General features: G+C 35.1%; 2 protein-coding genes and 2 non-coding genes across 4 annotated transcripts; 1 reads left to right on the top strand and 3 right to left on the bottom strand.

Moving 5' to 3' along the window:
• The first annotated feature begins 5788 nt into the window (after positions 1 to 5788).
• Positions 5789 to 8499, top strand: LOC133324582 (cystathionine beta-synthase-like). The gene is made up of 5 exons (XM_061533422.1): positions 5789 to 5916; positions 5982 to 6088; positions 7031 to 8069; positions 8145 to 8332; positions 8399 to 8499. The coding sequence occupies exons 1-5, from the start codon at positions 5801 to 5803 to the stop codon at positions 8497 to 8499; spliced, it is 1551 nt and encodes a 516-aa protein (XP_061389406.1). The 5' UTR covers positions 5789 to 5800.
• A 2659-nt stretch (positions 8500 to 11158) lies between these two features.
• On the bottom strand, positions 11159 to 19266 carry LOC133324566 (dolichyl-diphosphooligosaccharide--protein glycosyltransferase subunit STT3A). Its single transcript, XM_061533407.1, has 6 exons — positions 19148 to 19266; positions 13714 to 14042; positions 13098 to 13487; positions 12742 to 13029; positions 11925 to 12407; positions 11159 to 11713 (listed from the first exon to the last, which is right to left on the bottom strand). The coding sequence occupies exons 1-6, from the start codon at positions 19251 to 19253 to the stop codon at positions 11159 to 11161; spliced, it is 2151 nt and encodes a 716-aa protein (XP_061389391.1). The 5' UTR covers positions 19254 to 19266.
• Positions 11797 to 11876, bottom strand: LOC133324586 (small nucleolar RNA Me28S-U3344). Its single transcript, XR_009754127.1, has one exon. It is a non-coding gene; the product is annotated as a small nucleolar RNA Me28S-U3344 (small nucleolar RNA).
• On the bottom strand, positions 13563 to 13641 carry LOC133324587 (small nucleolar RNA Me28S-U3344). Its single transcript, XR_009754128.1, has one exon. It is a non-coding gene; the product is annotated as a small nucleolar RNA Me28S-U3344 (small nucleolar RNA).
• Positions 19267 to 24465: the final 5199 nt, after the last annotated feature.

Below are 24465 nucleotides of genomic sequence, written 5' to 3'. Positions count from 1 at the left end.
CATTCATTTTGAAAAGAAATATTTGTGTTAACCATTTTCAACATGTCGGTTTTAATTAACGTATCATAACAATTTGTTTCATCATTTTCACAAATGTTATCAAAATCAAACAACCTTAGTTCGCGAAATTCTGAATCCAATTTTTGTTTTTCATCTTCGTTCACAAAATGTGGAAATTCTTTAAGGATATCAAAAAAAGAATTATTCTTTTCATTACTAATATACGTGGGACTTATCATAGATACAATTTTAAAAATACTTTCAAATCGAATCTTTTTAAAATTGTAATAACTTTGTATAAATTGAAACTTAAATTTAATATAACAACGTTTCCGTTCACCAATTTTCTTCAATTTGCCCGTGTCAAAAAACAACAACCGTTTACTTTTATTTGTTTTGTTGCTGTCTACCCAGAGAACGGCACAGCTTATTGGTAGTTTTTCATCTATCTGGGTAAACGTAAACTGTTGTTGGCTTTGTAACAGTACAAAGTATACCTCACACACATATGCCAAATATTCAATTTCTTTTTACTTTTTCTTTCGCTTTATACATTTTTGATGTTGCCATAACAAAAAGAACCCAAATATTGCAATATTACTAAAATGACCAAAAATCGTCATTTTTTGGGCAAAAATCGTCAAATCGTCATTTTTTAATTTTTGGCCAAAAAATCGTCAAAATGTCGATAAATCGTCAAATCTGACAGCCCTGTGTAGCTGTTGTCTTTTACCTCCCATATGCCTAAATAATTATATATTCTTCTACTACTACTGCCGGCCTTTGACAGCAGCAGCAACGCAAAGAGATAGTCGTGAAATGACAGGAAATTGTTATTGGAAGAAGACACAGCGTGTTTCTTTTTGTTTTATCTATATTTTTTACATATGTTCAGAGATAGTGTTTTTCGTTCTATATACATATGTATGTATTGGACTATTAGATTTTTGTATTTTTTAAGATTTTTTAACCAACTATCAGCTAGTGGGTTTTTTTGAATAATTTTAAAAATTTGATTTTCTAACGAAAACCAAAAACCAAATAGTAGGGAATTTTTAATTATTTTTGATAACATTTAGGAACTACTTTAAATGAGGACATTTTAAAGATAATGTTTTCAGGGACTAATTTTGATTTTTCTAAGTTTATGTCGTGGATTTTTAAAAGAATATTTTATTCAAGGTCCATTTAGGTGTGGAGTTTTTAAAAAGTATGTTCCCCAAGGATTATTTTCAAAAAAAAAAATTTTCCAAAGATTATTTTAGCGTGTTTTTTTAAGATTTTTTTTTATAAAAACAACAAACTGGGATTCAGCCTAACTATTTTGCAAAAACGAAATATTTTTTCTAAAGACGTACAGTGGCGGCCATACAATTAGATACGATGACTTCAAATTTGCATTTCTATGCAGCACTTTCATATAAATTGTCTCTCTTTTGTAAGTCCCGTTATGTTCTTACTGCAGTTCAATATGTTGCAGTAAGTGTAAATATAAGTAAACGCGTGCATAGATAAGTTATTGTTATTGCAACACGTGTGTTTGAGGGTAGTTATATAATTAGAAACGCATTCATAATTTGTGAAAATTTTATTCACATTCAAAGTAAGTTTAGTTTTTTTCGTTTTTAAATAAAACTTAACTAATTTATGAAATCATTCAGTATAAATATGGGGAAGTAAGTCATGCACTCCAGCACTTCGGGAGTTGATTGTAGGCTGCTAATATGAATAAAATCAGTCGATGTCTGCCATCAGTTGCTGTTCAAAAAAAATGTTTTGAAAACCCTGAAAGAGTCCCCAAGCCAAGAAAAATTACTCAACACGATGATAGAGTTATTTGTAGAACCAGTAAAGCCAATCCATTTTTGACCTCTGCTGAAATAAATGCTATCGTAACTCCACAAATTACGCAGTATATTTCATCTATGTAAAACTAGATTAAAAGAAATTCTTTGAAGCGTCGAATCGAAGTTTAATTTGTTCGGATCAGATGGAAAATGTTATGTTAGACGGCCCCTTAACAAATCTTTGGATTCTAGATACACCGTCAAGACGATTAAACACGGCGGTGGAAATGTGATGGTATGGGGAGCATTTAGTTGGTATGGTGTTGGTCCCATACACCGCATAGACGGTCGAATGGACCAACATCAATATAAAACCAGTAAGGAAAGTAGTAAAGTCGGACGGGGCCGACTATATGATACCCTTCACCACTATGGGTATATTAAACAGGACTATTAACATGAAATTGGTTGAAATAAAATATGTGATATTTATCTAAATGTGAATCTTCCTAGATCTATTCATAAAGTATGTAAATCGACTTCAAACAAATATAAACATTTCATCCGTTGGGCTATGTCTGTACTTCTAGAAAACGCAAATACGTAATTCTATGCTCAATTTTGTAAGTTGTGCAAAAATGTATGTCAATCTGACTACATGAGGAGTTTGATGCCCAATTTACTTGAAATCTGGCGAAAATATATATGTAAGCTCTATCCAAATATTAAGCGATTTCAAACAAATATGTCACAGGTTAGGTTATAGTAATTTCAGAACGTTTTGTTCCTATCAAGCTATTGGTTCCTTGGTGCGTCAATTACTTAAAATCAATCTATAATAAAATAGAGCTATATCTATATCTGGACCGATTTTCACGAAACAAGGCAGACATCACTCTAGGCTCAATTCAGTACGTTATGCCAAATTTCGTGCAAATCGAAAGATATATTGCGACTTTGGGGCACCATATATTGCGACTTTGGGCACCATGCCAAATTTCGTGCAAATCGAAGGATACGTTAAATACTTAAAATCAATCTATAATAAAAGGGAGCTATATCTACATATATGTGGACCGATTTTCACGAAAGAAGGCAGACATCACTCTAGGCTCAATTCAGTACGTTATGCCAAATTTCGTGCAAATCGAAAGATATATTGCGACTTTGGGGCATCATTTACATGAAATCGGACGAAACTATATATGGGAGCTATATAGAAATCTAGACCGATTTTCTCGAAACTTGGCAGACATCTCTCTAGGCTCATTTCAGTACGTTATGCCAAATTTCGTGCAAATCGAAGGATATATAGGGACTTTGGTCCACCATTTACATGAAATTGGACGAAACTATATATGGGAGCTATATCTAAATCTGGACCGATTTTCTCGAAACTTGGCAGACATCTCTCTAGGCTCATTTCAGTACGTTATGCCAAATTTCGTGCAAATCGAAGGATATATAGGGACTTTGGTCCACCATTTACATGAAATCGGACGAAACTATATATGGGAGCTATATAGAAATCTGGACCGATTTTCTCGAAACTTGGCAGACATCACTCTAGGCTTAATTCATTACGTTATGCCAAATTTCGTGCAAATCGAAAGATATATTGGGACTTTGGGGCACCATTTACATGAAATCGGACGAAACTATATATGGGAGCTATATAGAATTCTGGACCGATTTTCTCAAAACTTGGCAGACATCTCTCTAGGCTCATTTCAGTACGTTATGCCAAATTTCGTGCAAATCGAAGGATATATAGGGACTTTGGTGCACCATATACATGAAATCGGACGAAACTATATATGGGAGCTATATCTAAATCTGAACCGATTTTCTCGAAACTTGGCACACATCATTCTGGACCTAATTCAGTACTCTGTGCAAAATTTCGTGCAAATCGAAGGATATAGAAGGACTTTGGTGCCCCATTTACCTTAAATCGGACGAACCTATATATGGGAGCTATATCTAAATCTGAACCGATTTTCTCGAAACTTGGCATACATCGTTCTGCACCTAATTCAGTACTCTATGCCAAATTTCATGCAAATTGAAAGATATAAAGGGACTTTGGTGCCCCATTTACCTTAAATCGGACGAAAATATATATGGGAGCTATATCTAAATCTGAACCGATTTTTATGAAATTTTACACACATCATTCTAGACCTAATTCATTACGCTGTGCCAAATTTCGTGCAAATCGAATGATATATAGGGACCGTTTACATTAAATCGGACGAAAATATATATGGGAGCTATATCTAAATCTGAACCGATTTTTCCCAATTTCAATAGGGTTCGTCCTTGGGCCAAATAAGTGACTTGTGCCAAATTTCATCCAAATCGGATCATAAATGCGACCTGTACTTTGTTTACAATTTAACATCTACAGACGGACGGACGGACGGACATGCATAAATCGACTCAGAAAGTGATTCCATGCATATTCTCAAAAGGAACCATGTGTCTATCTCGTTTCCTTTTGCCTGTTACAAACATATGCACAAAGACATAATACCCTGTACCACAGTGTGGTGAAGGGTATAAATATATTGGAGAATGTAATGGATCCGTACTCGTTCGAAAATATGTCCGTTGCGTACGTTTTTCAACATTCTTTCCGAGTTGTCGAGCAATGGTTTATGGATACGAATACCGCGGTTTTGTCTTGGCCACCACAAAGTCCGGAACTAAACCCAATCGAAAACCTATGGGGAAATGTCGAAAGAATGTTAAAACCGAAAACTTAAAAAAATAATGAAGAGCACTTTCGAAATATAAAAGAAGTTTGGGAGTCGATACCAACTTCACGTTGGGAGTCGTGGTGATATAAAAACCGATGTAAAAACAGCGTTTCTAATTGTATCACCACCACTGTAGATTTTTTAAAGAAAAAATTTTGTCAAGCATCATTAAGACGTGCATTTCTTTAAATAACATTTGTCTATAACAAAAAGAAGCGTGGATTTCTTAATGAATATTTTTTCTTTTTTGGATATTTTTTTTTAAATATTTTTCCAGTTGTAAGAACAATTTTTCAAAAACAGTGTACAAAGGTTTAAATTTTCAATTCAATTCCGCTTGCAAAAAATTGCTGGAACTAAAGACAACCTTGAGTTGAACAATTCCCTCGAACAAGAGAGAACTGCCAAGACCATATCCGAAATTTTCAAAATAACAAAATTTAGGGTGAGATTATATGACTTGACCATGGACGAGATATTCCCAAAATAATTAATATTGGGTGCTATCCTGCAACTTGTTCCCATATGAGAAGTCAAAATTACAGAAAATTACAGCCCAGTAGTCCCAAATATCAACATTTAGAAAATACCCTTACAGCCACTTAAGTATAAAAAATGTGTTCAATATCCCCAAAATATCGAAAATACCAGCAGTGGCGTCGAGTTTTTATTTGTTTCCATTTAACAAATATATGTATGTCTTAGGATGGAACGTCACGCCATTATCAAAAAGTCAGGTCAATAAGATAATGACAAACCCCAACTAGTCTGCAACAATAAACCATTCCTATTTAAGCGGCTATTTTCTTAATAACAAAATAGAGGCGTTGTCCCATTCGATCCCCCTATTGTTCACATTCTTTAATCTTCACACATGGCAAAGCGTGAAATTATACGCAAATCTCCACAATTCATTATCAGTTGCGACTAATTGCTTGCGTTAAGCTGCTGTTTGTCGTCTTACTCAGCTCACGAAGTCGAGCTATCGCACAGAAATTTCTACAGCGGTACAAAAAAAAAACACCAGCACAAACAAGAAAAAAAAAAACAATTAACCACAACCGCAATTTATTAGATTAAAAGGTTCACCAACAAAGGTGATTAGAATAGCGATAGGAGGATCCCAAAATAAAAATATAATCACATTCGGACGAACGCGGACAGTTCAGTTGCCATCACGAGCAAACGCGGAAGTCTAAATTTATTTCCTCTCTTGCAGCCCCGAAAACTCATTAAGAAGATAACAGCAAAATGTCTGCCCCAAAACCCTATGAAAGACCAAAGGATTTCATTGATCCTGGTAAACCCTCAAAATGTGCCTGGAAATTGGGCACCAAAGAGAAGACACCACACACTCAACGAGGAATGTAAGTTTTTGTTTGAACATCATAGCTTCACACCCCATTTTTAATGTTGTTTCGTTTTATTTCAGTGCCCATCGTCAGAAGATTACACCCAACATTTTGGAGGCAATTGGCTGCACTCCTTTGGTGAAACTGAACAATATTCCCAAATCGGAGGGTATTAAATGTGAAATGTGTAAGTATGAAAGGACAGGGGAACTGAAGGCAAACTCCTTTACAGCCTTAGGTCCGAAAATCTTCAAGACAGAAGACAGTTTTTTTCTGTAGAAAACAATCCTGAGAATCTGAAGACATACACTTCCCTATTGAAAAATCCTCAGAAGCTGACGACCTATTCTTTATAGAAAAAAATATGTCCTCTTCTAAAGACTTTTCTATTAAAAATAATCTTTAAAAGCTGATGACAATTTTTTCAATAGAAAAGCAAAGCACAGAAGTTGAGGACAGATCATTTTTTCTATATGAAGGAAACTGTCCCTTGAAAAAAGTCCTCAGAATCTGTCCTCAAATTCTGAGGACTTTTTTCAGATTCTGAGGACTTTTTCCTTCATATAGAAAAAAATGATATGTCCTCAGCTTCTTTGCTTTGCTTTTCTATTGAAAAATAAGCAAAGCAAAGAAGCTGAGGACAGATACTTTTTTTCTATATGAAAAAATTCCTCAGAATCTGAGTTTTTTTTTATGGAAAAAAGTCCTCAGAATCTGAAGACAGTTTTTTTCTGAAAAAAAATCCTCAGTATCTGTGGAGAGATTTTTTTCTATAGAAAAAAAAAATATCCACAGAATCAGAGGACAGATTTTTTTCTATAGAAAAAAGTCCTAAGGATCTGAGGACAGATTTTGTCTATAAAAAAATATTCACAGAATCTGAGGACCGATTTTTTTTCTAAAGAATAAAGTCCTCATAATCTGAGAACAGATTATTTAAGTCCTTCGTAAATTTTATCAAAGAAAATATGTGTTCATCTTCTGACATCATCCAACAGAAAAATCTTCAGAAACTGAAGACAGGTTTTTCTTAAAAATAAATTCTCAGATTCTGTGCCTTTTTTCCAATAGAAAAAAATATTCTCCCCTTTTGAATACCTTAATTCAAACCCCCTTCTTTTTATTTCAGACGCCAAATGTGAATTCCTGAATCCCGGTGGTTCGGTCAAGGATCGCATTGGCTATCGTATGGTACAAGATGCCGAAGACAAGGGTCTACTTAAACCGGGCTGCACAATTATTGAACCAACCTCGGGTAACACCGGCATTGGTCTCGCCATGGCCTGTGCCGTAAAGGGTTACAAATGTCTGATTGTTATGCCCGAGAAAATGTCCAACGAAAAGGTGTACGCTTTGCGTGCCCTGGGTGCTAAAATTATTCGCACACCCACCGAAGCGGCCTACGATTCACCTGAAGGTTTGATTTGTGTTGCCCAACGTTTGCAAAAGGAAATACCCAATTCCATTGTTTTGGATCAGTATCGCAATCCGGGTAATCCTTTGGCACATTATGATGGTACCGGTGCTGAAATTCTCTGGCAATTGGACAATAAAGTCGATATGGTTGTGTGCAGTGCCGGTACAGCGGGTACCATAACGGGTATTGCCCGCAAAATCAAGGAGGAACTGCCCTCATGCCAAATTGTTGGCGTTGATCCTTTCGGTTCGGTTTTGGCTCGTCCCGAAACATTGAACGAATCCGATGTTCAATTCTACGAAGTTGAAGGTATTGGCTATGATTTCATACCCACCGTAATGGATCACTCGGTAATCGATGTTTGGACTAAAATCGGTGATAAGGACTGCTTCCCCATGAGTCGTCGTTTGAATGCTGAGGAGGGTTTGTTGTGCGGCGGTTCATCGGGTGGTGCCATGGCTGCTGCTTTGAGATTTGCCAAGAATCTGAAGGAGGGACAACGTTGTGTTGTCATCTTACCCGATGGCATTCGCAACTATATGACTAAATTTGTTTCGGATAATTGGATGGAGGCACGTGACTTTAAGGAGGTTAACAATGAACATCAACATTGGTGGTGGAATGTACCTGTAAGCGAATTGAAACTCAACACCCCCTTGACCATTAAGTCAGATGTTAAATTTGCCGATGCCATTGAGCTGATGAAGAAGAATAATTTAAATCAATTAACAATGCTGGATGAGGAGGATGGGTGAGTTAGTGTAGCAATCGAAGAATTGATCCAATAAATCGTTTAATTGATTACATAATTTCCAATTTATTACAGTTCCGTTTTGGGCACAGTCGGCCAGGAGACTTTGATTAATCAAATTGTTAGCATGAATCGTAAAACTGACGAATTGGCCCTGAAAGCCATCAACAAGCGTGTCATTCGCATACCCTCCTCGGCAATTTTGGGTAAATTGGCTCGTGTTTTGGAAGTGGATCCCTGCGTTCTGATTGTTGACAAAGAAGGTAAATTTTTAATTTTTACATTTATTTTTGAATGTCTGAAAATTAAATTGATTTGTTTTTTTGCAGATGGCAAAGATGTCCTCAAGGGTCTAGCCACTAAAATAGACGTAATGAGTTTTATTGCCAGCGGTAAACCAGCCCAAAATGGTGTAAATGGAACTCACTGAACTTAATTTTTATAAATATATAATTATACATTATATGTATGTAGTTTACATTAAAAAAAACAGATCCTTTTTTGGAAATAATACAATTTTATTATGACTTAACACAAATTCTAAATTGCTTTTTTCTATTAAAAAAATAGGGCTTGAGATACTCTTTAGAAGTTATTTAAAAAAGTCTTAAAGAAATCCAAGATTTAGGTAGTCATTAAAAAATTCTTAAAAATGCATGCTTGAGGTCATTAAAAAATCAAGATTGAGGTAGTCTTCGAGAACATTTCTTTAAAAAATCTACGCCTATGTTGGTCGTTAAAAAAATCTATACTAATAAAAGAGTAGAGTGATTGACTGACTGGCTGATTTAACGATTCATCACACCCAGAAGAAACGGCTGAAGCTAGAATCTTGAAATTTTGGGTAAGGGTCACTCTTGGTCTAAATGTGATAGATAAGGCTGCGGTTTTGGAAATTCGTACTAGAACGGTACGAAAAGTACTAAATATGACACCATTTGTATTTGGCGAACCGGTACAGCTAGAACTCTTAAATTTTATACGAGGGACACTGATGGAGTGTAGAATACATATAGCAAAGGGTTTTTTGGACATTCGAACTATAAGTGTGCGAAAAGTACTAAAATGTACTAATTTTGGTACAAATTCGGTAGCATGTGAATGGATAGAGCTAACAACTTGAAAATTGGAATACGAATTAGAGTGGAGATGTAGGGTCTATTTAAGGAGATGGTTTTGAAAGCGTCTATTCATGTGTACGAAAAGTACTATATGATACTATATTTGGTACAAATTTAATATGGAGATACAAATCGAGCTAGAACCCTGATGTTTAAAATTAACATTATCGTCGGAGTGTAGGATTGGAATATGTAGGTAGTTTTGGAAATTTGTTACTTACGTGTACGAAAAGTAGTAAATCGTACTATAATTGGTACAATTTAGATTTGGGTGAACCGATAGAGCGGGAACAATGAAATTTGGAGTCAGGATCACTGTATGGGTGTAGCATTGGGGTCAGGATTCAGTTTAAGAAATTTATACTTATGGGTACTAAATTTGGTACAATTTGAATTTTAGGTAAATCATGAAATTTGGAGTCAGGTTAACTGCTGAGGTGTAAGATTGAAATATGTAGGAAGTTTTAGAAATGTGTACTAATGTGTACTAAATTTGGTACAATTTGAATTGTGAGTGAACCGATAGATTTGGAATCTTGAAACTTGGATTTGGGATAACTGTGGGGGTGAAGGGTTGGGGTATGTAGAATGTTTTAGAAATTTGTACTAATGTGTACTAAATTTGGTACAATTTGAATTGTGGGTGAACCGATTGAGTTGAAATCCTGAAACTTGGATTTAGGATCACTGTGGGACGAAGGATTGGGTTAAGTAGGAAGTTTTGTAAATTCGTACTACTGTGTACTTTACTTGGTACAACTTGAATTGTGGGTGAACCAATTTGAAATCCTAAAATTTTAATTTGGAATCATTATGGGGGTGAAGGCTTAGTTAAGTAGGATGTTGTGGAAATTTGTACTACTGTGTACTAAATTTGGTACCATTTGAATTGTGAGTAAACCGATAGAGTTGGAATCCTGAAACTTGGGTTTAGAATCACTATGGGGGTGTAGGCTTGAGGTAAGAAGGTTTTAGAAATTCGTACTACTCTGTACTAAATTTTGTACAAATTAAATTGTGGGTGAACCGATAGAGTTGGAATCCTGAAACTTGGATTTAGGATCACTGTGGGACGAAGGATTGGGTTAAGTAGGAAGTTGTGGAAATTCGTACTACTGTGTTCTAAATTTGGTACAATTTGAATTGTGTGTGAACCGATGGAGTTGGAAACCTGAAACTTCGATTTAGGATCAGTGTGGGGGGTAGGATTGGGGTATGTAGAATATTTTGGAAATTGTACTACTGTGTACTAAATTTGGTACAATTTAAGTTATGAGTGAACCGATAGAGTTGGAATCCTGAAACTTGGATTAAGGACCACTATGGGCGTATATGTTTGTGGTAACGAGGTTTTAGAAATTCGTACTACTATGTACTAAATTTGGTACGCCTCTGTTGGTCGTTGAAAAAATAATCTTTAAAAATCCACACTTCTTCTGTTACGCTTTGAAAAACTATTCTTTAAAATATCCTAGCCTTCTCTTTGAAAATACCCTTTAAAAAATTCACATCTTAAAAATTCCAGACCTCTATTCAAATAAGAGGACAGGAAACAGCCTCTGTCACTTCTACACAAAATGAAAGTCCATTACAATTTAATTTTTTTATAAAATATATATTTTATTATAGAAAACCTGCATGTGTCATGGATGGGTGTATGCATTTGGGGATACAATTTGTTGTCTTAATTTATACGAGAGAAGGAGCATTTAGGTTGTGCTATCCATAAATGGTTAATACTTTTTTGTTTGCAATTTTTATTTTGTTAACTAATTTTTAGCTTTAATTTCGTATTCGATGCAATAGATCAGTTAAGTTTCAAAAATAAAGAGATTCATGAATTAATTTATAGAAGAATCTTCTTAAATACTGTGTTTTTCTAAATAGAAATAAAAAAGAATTGATCAACAATGTTTCATCAGGATACAGAAAAGAATTCGATGATGGCAAAAAACGGTAGTCTCCTTTTTAAACACCACGATTACTTAAATCCTTAACTTTGTAGATTCGCACCAACCAATGTTCCGTTGTATATGCCTCTTCCAACACATCCAATTCAAAATCTTTATTGCCAATTTCTGCAGCCCGAACACGATCATAACCTGGTGGTTTGCCGCCCTCGGTATATACTTGTCCAAAACGATAGTAGCACATTTTGTACATCAAACAGTTGAGTAGGGTTGGCGAACCTTCTTTATCGACACGGAATTCACCATTGGCAGCGTAGTAATCCTTCTCTTTAATATGAGCACCACGATCTGTACTGCCACCAATACGCACCATCCATAGGAACTTGTTAATGTCATCGGAAGAATAGCCCGTAAGGCCGCCGAATATCACCAAGACATAATCAACGTCAAGTTCACGCATTATTTCATAGGCTTTCTCCTCCGAAGAGGCCATGGCTTGGCCAACACGTGATATGTGTGTATTATTCCAGGTATTGTTATCCACGAGTATGGTACGATTTGCCATGGCTGTTATTTGATAACCATAATCCCACCAGGACATTATGCGGGCATCCTATAAAAGAAGAGAGGAAAAAAAATTGGCATTTTCAATTAATTTCAAATGAAAATATAAAGATTTAAAATATTGTTTAAATAATTATATTCAGCTTAGTTGTAGTACTCATTATGTGTCATACTCTTCCTATCAAGAATTACAAGTGTTCATCATATTGAAAATCTTCAAAATAGGGTCAAACATTTGAGGAGTGATGTTGTAAACTTACCTCAGGTGTATTCATTTGCAGCCAATAGTAGGCCTCACGAAAATCATCAAAAATTATACGACCGCCATCATGTGAACGGGCACTCAAAACAATGCTGGGCGAAGAATAGGCTTCCGAAGTCACCCATGTACAATGGAATGTGTAGACAATTAACATCATTGTTACAATGCCCACAAACGTGATGGCCACTTCCTTTTTAATGCCACCACTTTGTTGTTCCATCTTTTTATATTGACGTTTACTTTCAACTGGCTTCTTCTCTGCGGCCGATGCCACCTCTATCGATTGTATATATTTTGCCAATAAATGTGATACAGCAATGCCGGAGAGGACACACATAACCGGGGCCAAGACCAACATTAAACGTACCATAACACCAGCAAAATAAATACTAGTGACACCGTAGAGTATAATGAAGATATTGGCATCGGTTAGTTTGACAAAGCAAAAGTATAACCCAGCAGGGAAGAGGAATACCAGAATCTGAAAAAAATAAATTCAAATTAGTTTAAAGATTTTCTTCGAAATAAATTCTAAGTTCGAGAATCCAGAATGTTTAAAAATGGGTTAGGTATTGATGGAAAATTAGGAATGGAACATGTAGAGTTTTGCGGCACATCTCGATTGTTAAAAAAGACTTCTGAGATGAGCCCCCAAAACTCATTGTAAGGGATCATCAGCGATCAAAGTGTGTGTAATCAATGGGTAACATTAAGGTGTACTCATTAACGCTCTATGATATCATCATGAATGAGGATAGATATTTGGGAAATATGTGAAATTTGCAGTTAAATTTTAATATTTCATTGAAACCTACCTGTAGATCAAAATAGAATGAAGACCATGAGGTGGGTTGATGTTCCGAAACCGAGGCAATAATGGGAATGTGATTTTTGGCATAGGAGGGATCCAATAGAGAATAGAAACGACCAGTCCATGGCGACACCTTGCCGGTAACTGTCAATAGGATACCAACAACAAATGCCACTGTCAAGATCGTAGAAACCAAAGCCTTAAAAAGTGTCTCAAAATGATCGGCAGGCATGCGAGAACGTAGATAGTCGACAAAGGCATGGATTTGACATAGACCAAACACACCCAAGGCCTGAAAAAATTAAAAAAAAAATTTTAAAATCTGTAAACAAATTAACTTGTAAAATCTTCCTAACTTACCAACATATGTTCGGAACTTTGAATGGGTTGGAAACCCACAAATGATATTTGCATTGATAAAATCGTACCCAAACAATACAATGTACTATAGGCAATGTACACACGATGTGAAAAACGTCCGGTACACATTAAGGCCAACACGTGTAGGGGTATTAAATTAATAAGGAATACATAACCTCCCCAGGAGGAAACCATATAGAAATATGCCAATGCTGACATGGCAGACCAAAAAATGGCACCACTTTTAACCGCCTTTATCCATAGATAATAGGTTAAGAGCATACAGAATATAGCAATGCCCTCATTGTCATATGAGCCAGCCACTGAACGTGATATATAACCAGGTACAATGGAGATCAGGGCTCCAGCAACCAAACCAGCACCAGTACTCTGTGAAAAGATGAACAAAAAAAATGAAAATAATTAGAGATGCCATAACAATTTTAAGAAAAATATATTTAAATAGAAAATATCAGCTAGTTGTGGTACTCATTATGTGTCATACCCTTCCTATCAAGAATTATTAAAATTCATCACGAAATACATGAGGTTAGAAAATCGAACATAACCTCACATTTACAAAAGCAAAAAACATCAATTACAAACATATACTTACATGTATTTCCTTGGTCAGGGCATAGGTGACCAACGTGGTGAGTGATGAGAAAAATGGCGCCAAAAATACACAAACATTGCGTATGTCCACGGTGAAGTTTAATAGCCATAATATCCGGTATAGTGCAGCCGATGTTACCATCAACCCCGGATATATGGTACCGCCAATAATTCGCCCCAACGGATACCAGGCACGATCATCGAACCAATTGTGGAATTTATAGAAGCCATTTTCGGCCAAGAATCGTGTGGTACGATAATTGAAATATGGATCAAATTCGTGAATGACACTTTCAAAGCGCAGCACAGAGAACAACCGCGTGGCAAATGCTGTCCAAGTACAAATGAACGAGAAGCAAGAAAAGGAAATAAATGAGAATACAATTATAAGGGTTCACTAGATGCGATTACTTTTTTTATTTTGGGAAGTGATAAGAAAATAGGGTTGTAGAGTAGATACGACTATCTTAGATAATTGATAATCAAATTGTAATTTAAAACCGCATTTACATTATACCTTTTTTACCGGGTTAAACTCCACTATGAGGATTAATTTGACATATATTCAATGGAATTGACAAATTAGGTCCACTGGATTTACAAAATCCCAATATAATGTAAATGAACTATAATAGTATATTTACATTGTACTGGATTTCGTCAACACAATGACTTTAAATTGTCAATTCCATTGCGTATATGCCAAATAAAACTTTATATCGTGCCAACAAATCGAATAATGTGACATGACATGAAATCATATATTTTGAGTGCAGATCTCCGATTTTATCGTCGTTTGATACTGAATAGAAACATATTGTAGAAAATCTCTCTACCATAAAATATCAATATTGGTTCATATTTCGATATATATACAGTGGGGGTCAACTAATTAGCACACACGTGAAGGAACATGTTTTTTCAATAAACCTCAATTCGTTTGGAATATTTTTAAATAATTTTTTATTCAAAAAGCTAATGTGTACTGTACAACTTTTGAAACCACACCTTAAAATTTAAGTGCCGTTGATGGTAAAAAATTATGTACAAAAACAACTTCTAGTTTAATAAATTCTGTAAAGACTATTAAAATTGGCATCAATTTGTACTGTATTTTTGGAACTCAAGGTGGCTTGTTCCATCTAATCAAAATACATACTTTGTGTATGTTTGTGTATTGTTTTAAATACTGTCAAATAAATTTAAAATAAATTGAAATATATTCAAATTTAATTGAAATGAAACTCTAATTTAGTAAAAACGATCAGATTTTTCTGAAATTTTTTCCAGAAATAGGTATTTTTACCTTAATTAGGGAGATATCTTTTTTTCTTGGGCCACGTACCGTTACCCGGTTATATCCGGTTAATATAAAATGGGTATCATTTTAAGGGTAAAATACCTTTTCATTGAGTGGTGATATGATGGGATGCGATATATAAATGCATCTGTTGTGGATCAAAAGATATGGTCCTTAGAACCCTATAAAAATAAGGAAAATCTTTCTACATGACAGAATTTCGTTTTATATAGCATGGTTTTTTGTAGGCAGAAACTCCTAAATAGAATTTTTTGTGCAGCTGGTCTTCGGCCGGTGATCGGCTACGCGACAGAATCTCTTTTTAAATAGAATTTTTTTTTTTTTTTGGGTTGTTCTGATGTTTTTAACGCGTCCATCTGGAAGTAATTACTTTCTTATGGATGAAACAAATATTTCATGGTACTCCCTACTGGAGTTTGGAAAGAAATCATAACATTTCATTCATTTTTCGCGTGTTTTGGTTATGTGTTGAAAAACTGTCAAATATACACAACCACTTGTTGCGTATATTTATTTTATATTTGGCAGAAGGGGCCACCACCTATATAGTTGCTTTTTTGTTATTCATCTCAAGTGCCCTGCCTTGTAACGTCTGTCACCTCAGCCCCGTGTAAAAGCATTAGGTACAATGCTATTAAAACGTTACCTAAAATTCAACGAAGCGTACAAAAATATTCAACTTCCCCACTATGGCAAAATGTTTTGTACGACCGTATTACCCAAATACGTCGAATCCATTTCTCTTAGCGAACTAAACAAATTCGCGAAATAAAATTGAAAAATTACAAAATGTTTTCAAATATTTCATATTCTTATTGAAAAGAAAAATATATTTCTTTCTGTTTTGTTTCTTTTTTTTAACAAAAGAAAAAAACAAAACTACGTTCTGTCATAGTTGAATTTTTTTCAACTTGAAAATTCGTACGTCGACGTATTTCGGTAACATTCATATAAATGCATGTGTTCTACTTTTGTGGTGAAAAACGTCGAACGAGCTAGTTTAATTTTAGGTAATAGCCTAGACAGACGACAGCCTTAATTTGCATTAACAGCCTTAATTCAAATTAACTTGTACATTATCCTCATTTTTATTTGTTGTTAATGCACAAAATCAAACTGAATTTATACTGAATTAAGCAATTTCAATATGGCAATGCTGTTTTTTGCATGTTTTTTCAATAAACCTCAATTCGTTTGGAATATTTTTAAATAATTTTTTATTCAAAAAGCTAATGTGTACTGTACAACTTTTGAAACCACACCTTAAAATTTAAGTGCCGTTGATGGTAAAAAAATATGTACAAAAACAACTTCTAGTTTAATAAATTCTGTAAAGACTATTAAAATTGGCATCAATTTGTACTGTATTTTTGGAACTCAAGGTGGCTTGTTCCATCTAATCAAAATACATACTTTGTGTATGTTTGTGTATTGTTTTAAATACTGTCAAATAAATTTAAAATAAATTGAAATATATTCAAATTTAATTGAAATGAAACTCTAATTTAGTAAAAACGATCAGATTTTTCTGAAATTTTTTCCAGAAATAGGTATTTTTACCTTAATTAGGGAGATATCTTTTTTTCTTGGGCCACGTACCGTTACCCGGTTATATCCGGTTAATATAAAATGGGTATCATTTTAAGGGTAAAATACCTTTTCATTGAGTGGTGATATGATGGGATGCGATATATAAATGCATCTGTTGTGGATCAAAAGATATGGTCCTTAGAACCCTATAAAAATAAGGAAAATCTTTCTACATGACAGAATTTCGTTTTATATAGCATGGTTTTTTGTAGGCAGAAACTCCTAAATAGAATTTTTTGTGCAGCTGGTCTTCGGCCGGTGATCGGCTACGCGACAGAATCTCTTTTTAAATAGAATTTTTTTTTTTTTTTTTGGTTGTTCTGATGTTTTTAACGCGTCCATCTGGAAGTAATTACTTTCTTATGGATGAAACAAATATTTCATGGTACTCCCTACTGGAGTTTGGAAAGAAATCATAACATTTCATTCATTTTTCGCGTGTTTTGGTTATGTGTTGAAAAACTGTCAAATATACACAACCACTTGTTGCGTATATTTATTTTATATTTGGCAGAAGGGGCCACCACCTATATAGTTGCTTTTTTGTTATTCATCTCAAGTGCCCTGCCTTGTAACGTCTGCCCCGTGTAAAAGCATTAGGTACAATGCTATTAAAACGTTACCTAAAATTCAACGAAGCGTACAAAAATATTCAACTTCCCCACTATGGCAAAATGTTTTGTACGACCGTATTACCCAAATACGTCGAATCCATTTCTCTTAGCGAACTAAACAAATTCGCGAAATAAAATTGAGAAATTACAAAATGTTTTCAAATATTTCATATTCTTATTGAAAAGAAAAATATATTTCTTTCTGTTTTGTTTCTTTTTTTTTAACAAAAGAAAAAAACAAAACTACGTTCTGTCATAGTTGAATTTTTTTCAACTTGAAAATTCGTACGTCGACGTATTTCGGCAACATTCATATAAATGCATGTGTTCTACTTTTGTGGTGAAAAACGTCGAACGAGCTAGTTTAATTTTAGGTAAGGCTGTTAATGATAAATATTTTAAAATATTCTGAAAGGTGTCCTTAAAATACTTTGTTCTTAATCACATAAGTTAAGGCACCATTAATACATTTTTAAAGAGAGCGACTTCACAGTCTCTCTCACACACAGGGCTGCCATATTTGCCGATTTATCGGCATTTTGACGATTTTTCACTCTAAAAATGGAAAATGCCGATTTTCCGATTTTTGCCTCAGAATTGCCGATATTTCAACAATCGACAAAAATTGTCTAACTTTTTAATTTAAGGGGACCCCCCCCATTCTCGGGGTCAAAATTTTTGTTGATATAATTCGAATCTACACTGATTAAAGAATGTCTCTACAAAATTTCAAGTGAAAATCTCAAGAACTGTTGAAGATATATCCGATTTATTGTGTCAGCATCAAGTGACGGCTGAAGGGCTTCTCAAACTTTAAACGCGTTTTTCTCTAAACATTTTTTTGCGAATGGCGGGCACGATAACTCAAAAACTAATAATCCAATCGGTTCCAAATTTTGCAACGTTTCTCTGGGAGTGTATAGCTCTCGTATGAACTAGGATAAAGTCAATCTGTGAAGATCTTCCTTATTTTTTAACTTGGTTTTTGGTAAAAAATCCGCGATTTTTCAAAAATATTTTTTCAAAGGGCCACCATTTTCTTAATTTTAGAGCGAAGTCAATAATCCTAGTTCATACGAGAGTCAGACATGTACTCTTTCTAACACCGTTGGAATTTTCGGATTCCGATGTTCCAGTGAGGAGTTATCATGCCCGCCATCAAAAATAAGGACTTTTCTTTAATTACAAAAAACAACAACAAAACAATAACAAATTTTTTTTGTACATTATTTTTCTTCTCTTTTAAATCTTCAATTATATATGTGCAAAGTTACAAACCTTAACAAGCATTGGTATTGATTTACCAGCCCATTGAAAATCTTGAAAAAATAAAATCGAGAATGGGGGGGTTCCCTTAATACGGCGTTACCATACAAACATATAAAATTGGCAGCTTTAAATCATTATAAATATCGGCGACTCGCCGCGGCCGTTTTCAATGGCTTAGATATCTGCATTTTTTGTCAGCATTGTACTCTGTCTAGTTTACATTTTACATCGAATAAGGCAAAATTAAAAATAAACGAATAAAAAGTGCGCACACGAAAGAAAGATCTCACTAGTGTACATAATAATTACTATATTAAATGTAGAAAAATGAATCTTTTATGTTTTTTTTTTTATACAGAATTGAATTTTTTTAATGTAATAAACAATATTGATTTGTTATAAACCAAAAAATATGAATTTATTTATAAATTATATGCTGCCGATTTTTTGCCGATTTTTAAAAATACAAATGCCGATTATGCCGATTTTTTTCTGAAAAATTGACGATTTTTCATGAAATTTAACTGGCAGCACTGCTCACACACACTAAATAAGACTCTTTTTGTTGCTTCTTCTCCCCATCCCACATTCGTTTATGCAAAATTCTAAATAACCGACATAATATTCAATTTAATACTTACACAAAACGGCTGCTATTATTAAAATAGCCATTTTAACAAGATGTTCCTGCTTTTCCCATGTTAGGAATTTGGTCTTTACCGATGGATTTGCAGTTTCAACTGCCATTTTTGTGCAATTTCAATATTCAATTTACCACCATACACCCACTTAATAACACACAAAAGACCGCAATGGGCAACTAACAATTTACTGTGAATGACGTGTTCTCTGCCTCTTTTTAATTCTTTTTTTGACTCTCCGTTTTGAGTTTTTCGCTATCGGCAAATCACCGGTGTCTGTCTGATTTCACATCGATGTTTTATCCACTTATTTTCTTTTTCTAAGCGATTTTTTGTTAATCCAACTTATTCCAGTATCATGGCTCAGCGTTTTCAACTAATTTTTGTATTAAAAAACCTTAAACTTTTCACAAAATTGCAAAGAAACACAGACGCACTGCACTCCCATTAAGAGTGCCAAGTTACACTGAATTTGCTATCAACGGCGTGTAGTAATAAATCATAATGGCGTTGTGTTACCTGAACGCCGTTGTTATGTCGTTTAGGGGCAATGATTTTATTCTTTGAAAAAAAAGTAAAAAATAACGGACAAATTAATACTTTAAAGGCCGAATATCAAATGTCCTACCAAAAAGATAATGTGAATCGCAACGTAATGATATTCAAAATTGGTATTGTAAAATTGAGACCCCGTTTGCATGTTCTGGAATGATTTTTGAAAGCAAGTTTGAGCCAAATCGTTAAAAAAGCTGAGATACGATGACGAATTTTCCTTTATGATATCGAAAAATAGTAAAAACTCTTGCAGTACGGGAACAGACCAATAGTGTGTACGAGGGCGTTTGACGTTATTCACCACAAAATAAAACACATGTATTTATATGAATGTTACCGAAATACATCGACGCATGGTATAATTATTACAAGGTAGGGCACAGCTACCAACTGATTACAATTTTTTTTCTCAAGGTGGCTTGTTTTATTTATTTATTCATTTTAATTTCAAAGTCCGAGGATCACATTGAAGAAATTAATAATCTACATTTTAAAATTGACTTATTGATTAAACACGACAATAAAAGCGGACAATAAATAGTAACCCATCTACATTTCACTAATTTTTAGAACGAAAACTAGCAAAAGTAGCAGTTAGCTACAAAAAAGTCCAAAAGAAATATCTGTCTCCAGACTAAAATTCTACTCGAAAGTCGAGCAGAAGTAGTACTTAAGCAGAATAAAAGTATACATAAGATCATGACATAAAATGAGTACAAAAATGTTTATAAAAAAGTTACTTGAAAATTGGTATACAGAAAAATATATTAAAAATTAAATAAAATATATAAAAAAATAATTATTATTAAATAAAAATGAAAATATAATTAATTTAGAATAAAATCTACTCAAAAATGTGCCAAAAGGCAGTAACAAAATTACGCAATCACAAAAATAATATAAAGATTTGATTATTAGAGAGAATTCAAACGAAAATATGCATAGAGGCGGCGGCGATAAGCATAAGGCGATAGGTGGAAGTATCTCAAAGGGTGTGGCAATGTATTAAATAATCTAGCTACTCTAACATAAAATGATCGTTCCGAAATTGATGTTAGTTTAGGAATTATAAGCTGAGTATTTCTAGATGATCTGGAGAAAATAAAACGCTCTATTAAAACTAAAGGGGAATTGCACCTATTAACTTTATAGAAAGGCAAAATACAACGCCCTACTACAAAATCATGAAATGTACATCCAATAAAATCAAAAACATATGGTGACAAATGCTCACAGACATTAAGTGAATATACATAACGAATAATACGATTAAATACTAACTGAACCTTCCTAAAAACACCAACCAAAGTTCCCGAGTAGACTTCAATACAATATAATACTATAGGCATTATTAATGCATGCGCCAATTTTATCCTTATTTCCAACGACAATGAAAGCTCAACACTATACAACTTTCTTAATAGAAAATTTACTTTCGACACGACAGAATTAATTTGCATAGTAAAATTAAGGTCTTTATCAAGCCAAATACCTAAACATTTAACATGGTCAACAAACTCAATATCAACATTATTTAAACGAATGTATACCGACATAAAGGAACATGATCCAAACTTAACCGCTTTGGTTGTTCCATCAAATCAAAATAAATATTTTGTGTATGTATGTGTATTGTTCAAAATAAATTGAAATATATTCTCTTTCGGGCCGACTTCGACAGTCCCCTGCCTTCTGTCTTTGTGGATTCTGATGTCTGAGACGTCTCAGTACTCAGTTTACCCTTTGGGGTGCTGAGGGCTTAGACGTCTCAGGCATCAGCTTCCTGGATGTACCGGGGCCATCAGCAGGTTTCTCCTTCTTAGAAGGGACTACCGCCGTGGTCTTAGTACTGGGTCGGGGGATCCTGTCAATCAAGAAGTCCCTCTCAATGTCATCAGGATAGTTCCTAGAGAACTTCCTAATGAGTTTGAGGTTCCTCTTGATTAACAGGAACTCCTTACCCGTGATGGAGTCGCTGTCCCGTCCAATGTACCGTTTGCAGAAATTGACTGCTCTCCGATACATTTTCTTGGCAGCGATCTCCTTAGCGTCAGCTTGTCTATCAGATAATGGTACCGATGAATCATCCATCTTAACGATGGGAGCCTCATCGGTGCCAGCATCTGCTTCGACAGACAACTGCCTTAGAAGCCTCGCGACGTCACTGCAGGCCGTGGAGGTTGAGTCAACGTCTTCAACCTCGCCAGGGTTTGCCTCCTTAGTCAGCCGAGGGGACCCTCCTTGCTTCAGGGGAGACATCATGGTTTCTACCGTACTTATCACCGTGGTTCTAATAACGGTGGTTTCCATAATGTCATCCTCGTCCGACAAGAGAGAGTCATCCCAGAGCTGATTTGGGATGCTCTCCTGACTGAGGCGGAAGGAGCCGGTTTCCTCTAGAAGGTCGAGGAGAAGATTCGACTGCCTCTCCAGGCTCGCATTTACGTCATCGAGAGATGGACAGGTGGCTAAAGATAGGTCCAGGGGAATTGCTTGGGTCGTCAACACTTTGGGGGAATCATTGATGTCTGACCTTGTAGAGTTCGAGACTGAGGGTGCCAAGGCAGCCACACCAACATCAGTCGAAGGTTCGCATTCATTGTTGTTTTGTTTTTTTGGGGGGGGTGTATTAAAAATTGGCTCCATAAAAAGTGCTGTTAGTGAGGATTTGAGGTCGACCATGGCATAGCCTCTTACCATGGAAAGGACTTGGCAACTAAGCCTGAAACACTTGTTGAGGCGCCCAGGTATCAACAATGCTCCGTTCTAATACAGTCGGTACCCTGACTGCAAACCGTGGAACGCTGATAGGCACGAGGTCGCATGACACCCCAGCGTTAGGGGAGACACTTTAAGAAGGTAGTGTCCCAAACCTTGAGATGGATATATGGGAGGGGCGCCATTCTCGCCTCGTCGACTCAGGGATCATTGGCACTCGGTCATTTCCTCCGAGACTCTCCCCCTGAGCCCGCTGATTGTCCGCGACTGTTTATTGGTTATTAACAGTTACCCAACGAATGGTGTTGGGCTTTCCACTATCCGCAACCTGTGGACGCGTCCGATAGCATTCAGCTTTGCTCCCCGTAGGCGGATGCCGTTTTATTGTACCATGGGTACAATCCTATGATATTAAAAAATAGTAAAAATTTTTAAAAATTTGAGTCTAGCAGTACGAATCAAACATTTATATTCGACTTTACCTTTACCTTCGCAAAAACAATAGAATCGATTGTAGATTGCTTGTTCTTGCGATAATGAACGATTTTTTACAATAAGTCAATTCATCGATTAGTCGAAGAAAAATTGACTTACGTATTCCTAGTTTTTGCTAGCCCCGAAAGCTTATTTATCAATAAGCTTATTATTCCATGAACTAGTTTTCGTTCCGGATCTACCCAATCTACCCTACAAAGTTTCAAAATTTTGTAAATATTTTCATGTAATTTATTTTCGATAAGCACTCTCAATTGTTAGGGATGGAACAAATTTCTTGGTTATTCAGAGAGTGATTCGAATTGAACAACGTACAAAAGTCGGTGTTCGCTCAGACAATTTTGTATGGAGAACTATGTAATTACTTCATAATTAAGGGTCGAACCACGAATGAGAGAGGGAACAACACTCGTCTGTACATGGCATTAGACTTTTCAATACAAAAAGTCGATTAATCGAAAGTCGATTTACTTATCCCTAATCATAATTTGCCTAAACCTCATTCGTAAACAACACGGTTTTCCATTTCAATTATCATCCCACCATTTCATTCGTATACTTTCGGTGATCCATTTTGAGTTCATCTTTATCGGCCATTTTTTCTTCTTCTCTCCTTCGTTTTTCAATTTTTTCAGTCGTCGTTTTTATTTTTTTTTTGGCGAAGGATTGCGTACGACATCGCTTGGTCTTGGCAGAACGACGATTAACAAGCGAATTTTATGAAGGCTGGAGTCTTGGAGGCTTCCCTCTCATTGTAACAACCGTGAAGTGAAAAAGTCCAGAACAGTTGGAAACATTTTTAGAGTTGGGCAATCTAGTTCACTTAGCGGATCGATCTTTCTTTCCTTTGATCCATATAATTCCTTTACTCAATGCAGTTCATTTGCTCTTTATAGTTCCTTTGCTTCAAATAGTTCAAAAAAGGAACTGGATCAAAAAAGGAACTATATTAATTAAAGATCTGGAACTAGTTCCGATCGTTCCTTTCTCGGAATAGTTGCAATGAACTAGTTCGTTCCCGAAAGTCGAAAGTCGATTTACTTATCCCTAATCATAATTTGCCTAAACCTCATTCGTAAACAACACGGTTTCCATTTATCGGCCATTTTGTCTTCTCCTCCCATTCGTTAGCAAGTGGAACGCTTTTCAATTTTTTCGTACGACGTCGCTTGAGTCTTGGCAACTACCAACTACCCAACTCTACCCGTAATTGTATTGTATTGGTGTATTGGAATGTATATCATTTGTTGTTTGTGTTATTTAATTAATATTGAATTGTATTAATTCTTAAAAACAATAACAAATTCAAAAAATTTCATGTCAACATTCAACTGGAAATTGGACAAAAAAATTAAAAAAGCTGTCAATATTACAACAGAGAGACTGTAAACAACAGTTGCTTTGTGTTGTCTTTTTTTAAGTTTACATTTTTTTTGCAAAAAAGTGCGTGTATTGGTGTCAGTGTGTGTGTGTGTAGAGGACCAAACAGAACACAACACAATTTGATGCCCCTGGATTTAGTTGGTTGTATTTAAAGGAGCAAGGGAGTA

Source organism: Musca vetustissima, unplaced genomic scaffold, assembly GCF_032173495.1.
Source record: "Musca vetustissima isolate MV318-11 ecotype Yass unplaced genomic scaffold, APGP_CSIRO_Mvet_v1 utg2693, whole genome shotgun sequence".
Taxonomy (NCBI): Eukaryota; Metazoa; Arthropoda; class Insecta; order Diptera; family Muscidae; genus Musca; species Musca vetustissima.
Note: the sequence above shows the minus strand (reverse complement) of the source record. Positions and strands in the feature narration are given on the sequence as shown.

Excerpts from the sequence above, each read along its gene's own strand:
- LOC133324566 (XM_061533407.1), bottom strand. The coding sequence starts at position 19,253 with ATGGCAGTTGAAACTGCAAATCCATCGGTAAAGACCAAATTCCTAACA. Across the intron at positions 14,043-19,147 it reads AATAATAGCAGCCGTTTTGT|CATTTGCCACGCGGTTGTTC; the intron begins GTAAGTATTAAA and ends GTACTTGGACAG. Across the intron at positions 11,714-11,924 it reads TGCAAATGAATACACCTGAG|GATGCCCGCATAATGTCCTG; the intron begins GTAAGTTTACAA and ends CTTCTTTTATAG.
- LOC133324582 (XM_061533422.1), top strand. The coding sequence starts at position 5,801 with ATGTCTGCCCCAAAACCCTATGAAAGACCAAAGGATTTCATTGATCCT. Across the intron at positions 5,917-5,981 it reads CCACACACTCAACGAGGAAT|TGCCCATCGTCAGAAGATTA; the intron begins GTAAGTTTTTGT and ends GTTTTATTTCAG. Across the intron at positions 6,089-7,030 it reads GGGTATTAAATGTGAAATGT|ACGCCAAATGTGAATTCCTG; the intron begins GTAAGTATGAAA and ends TTTTTATTTCAG.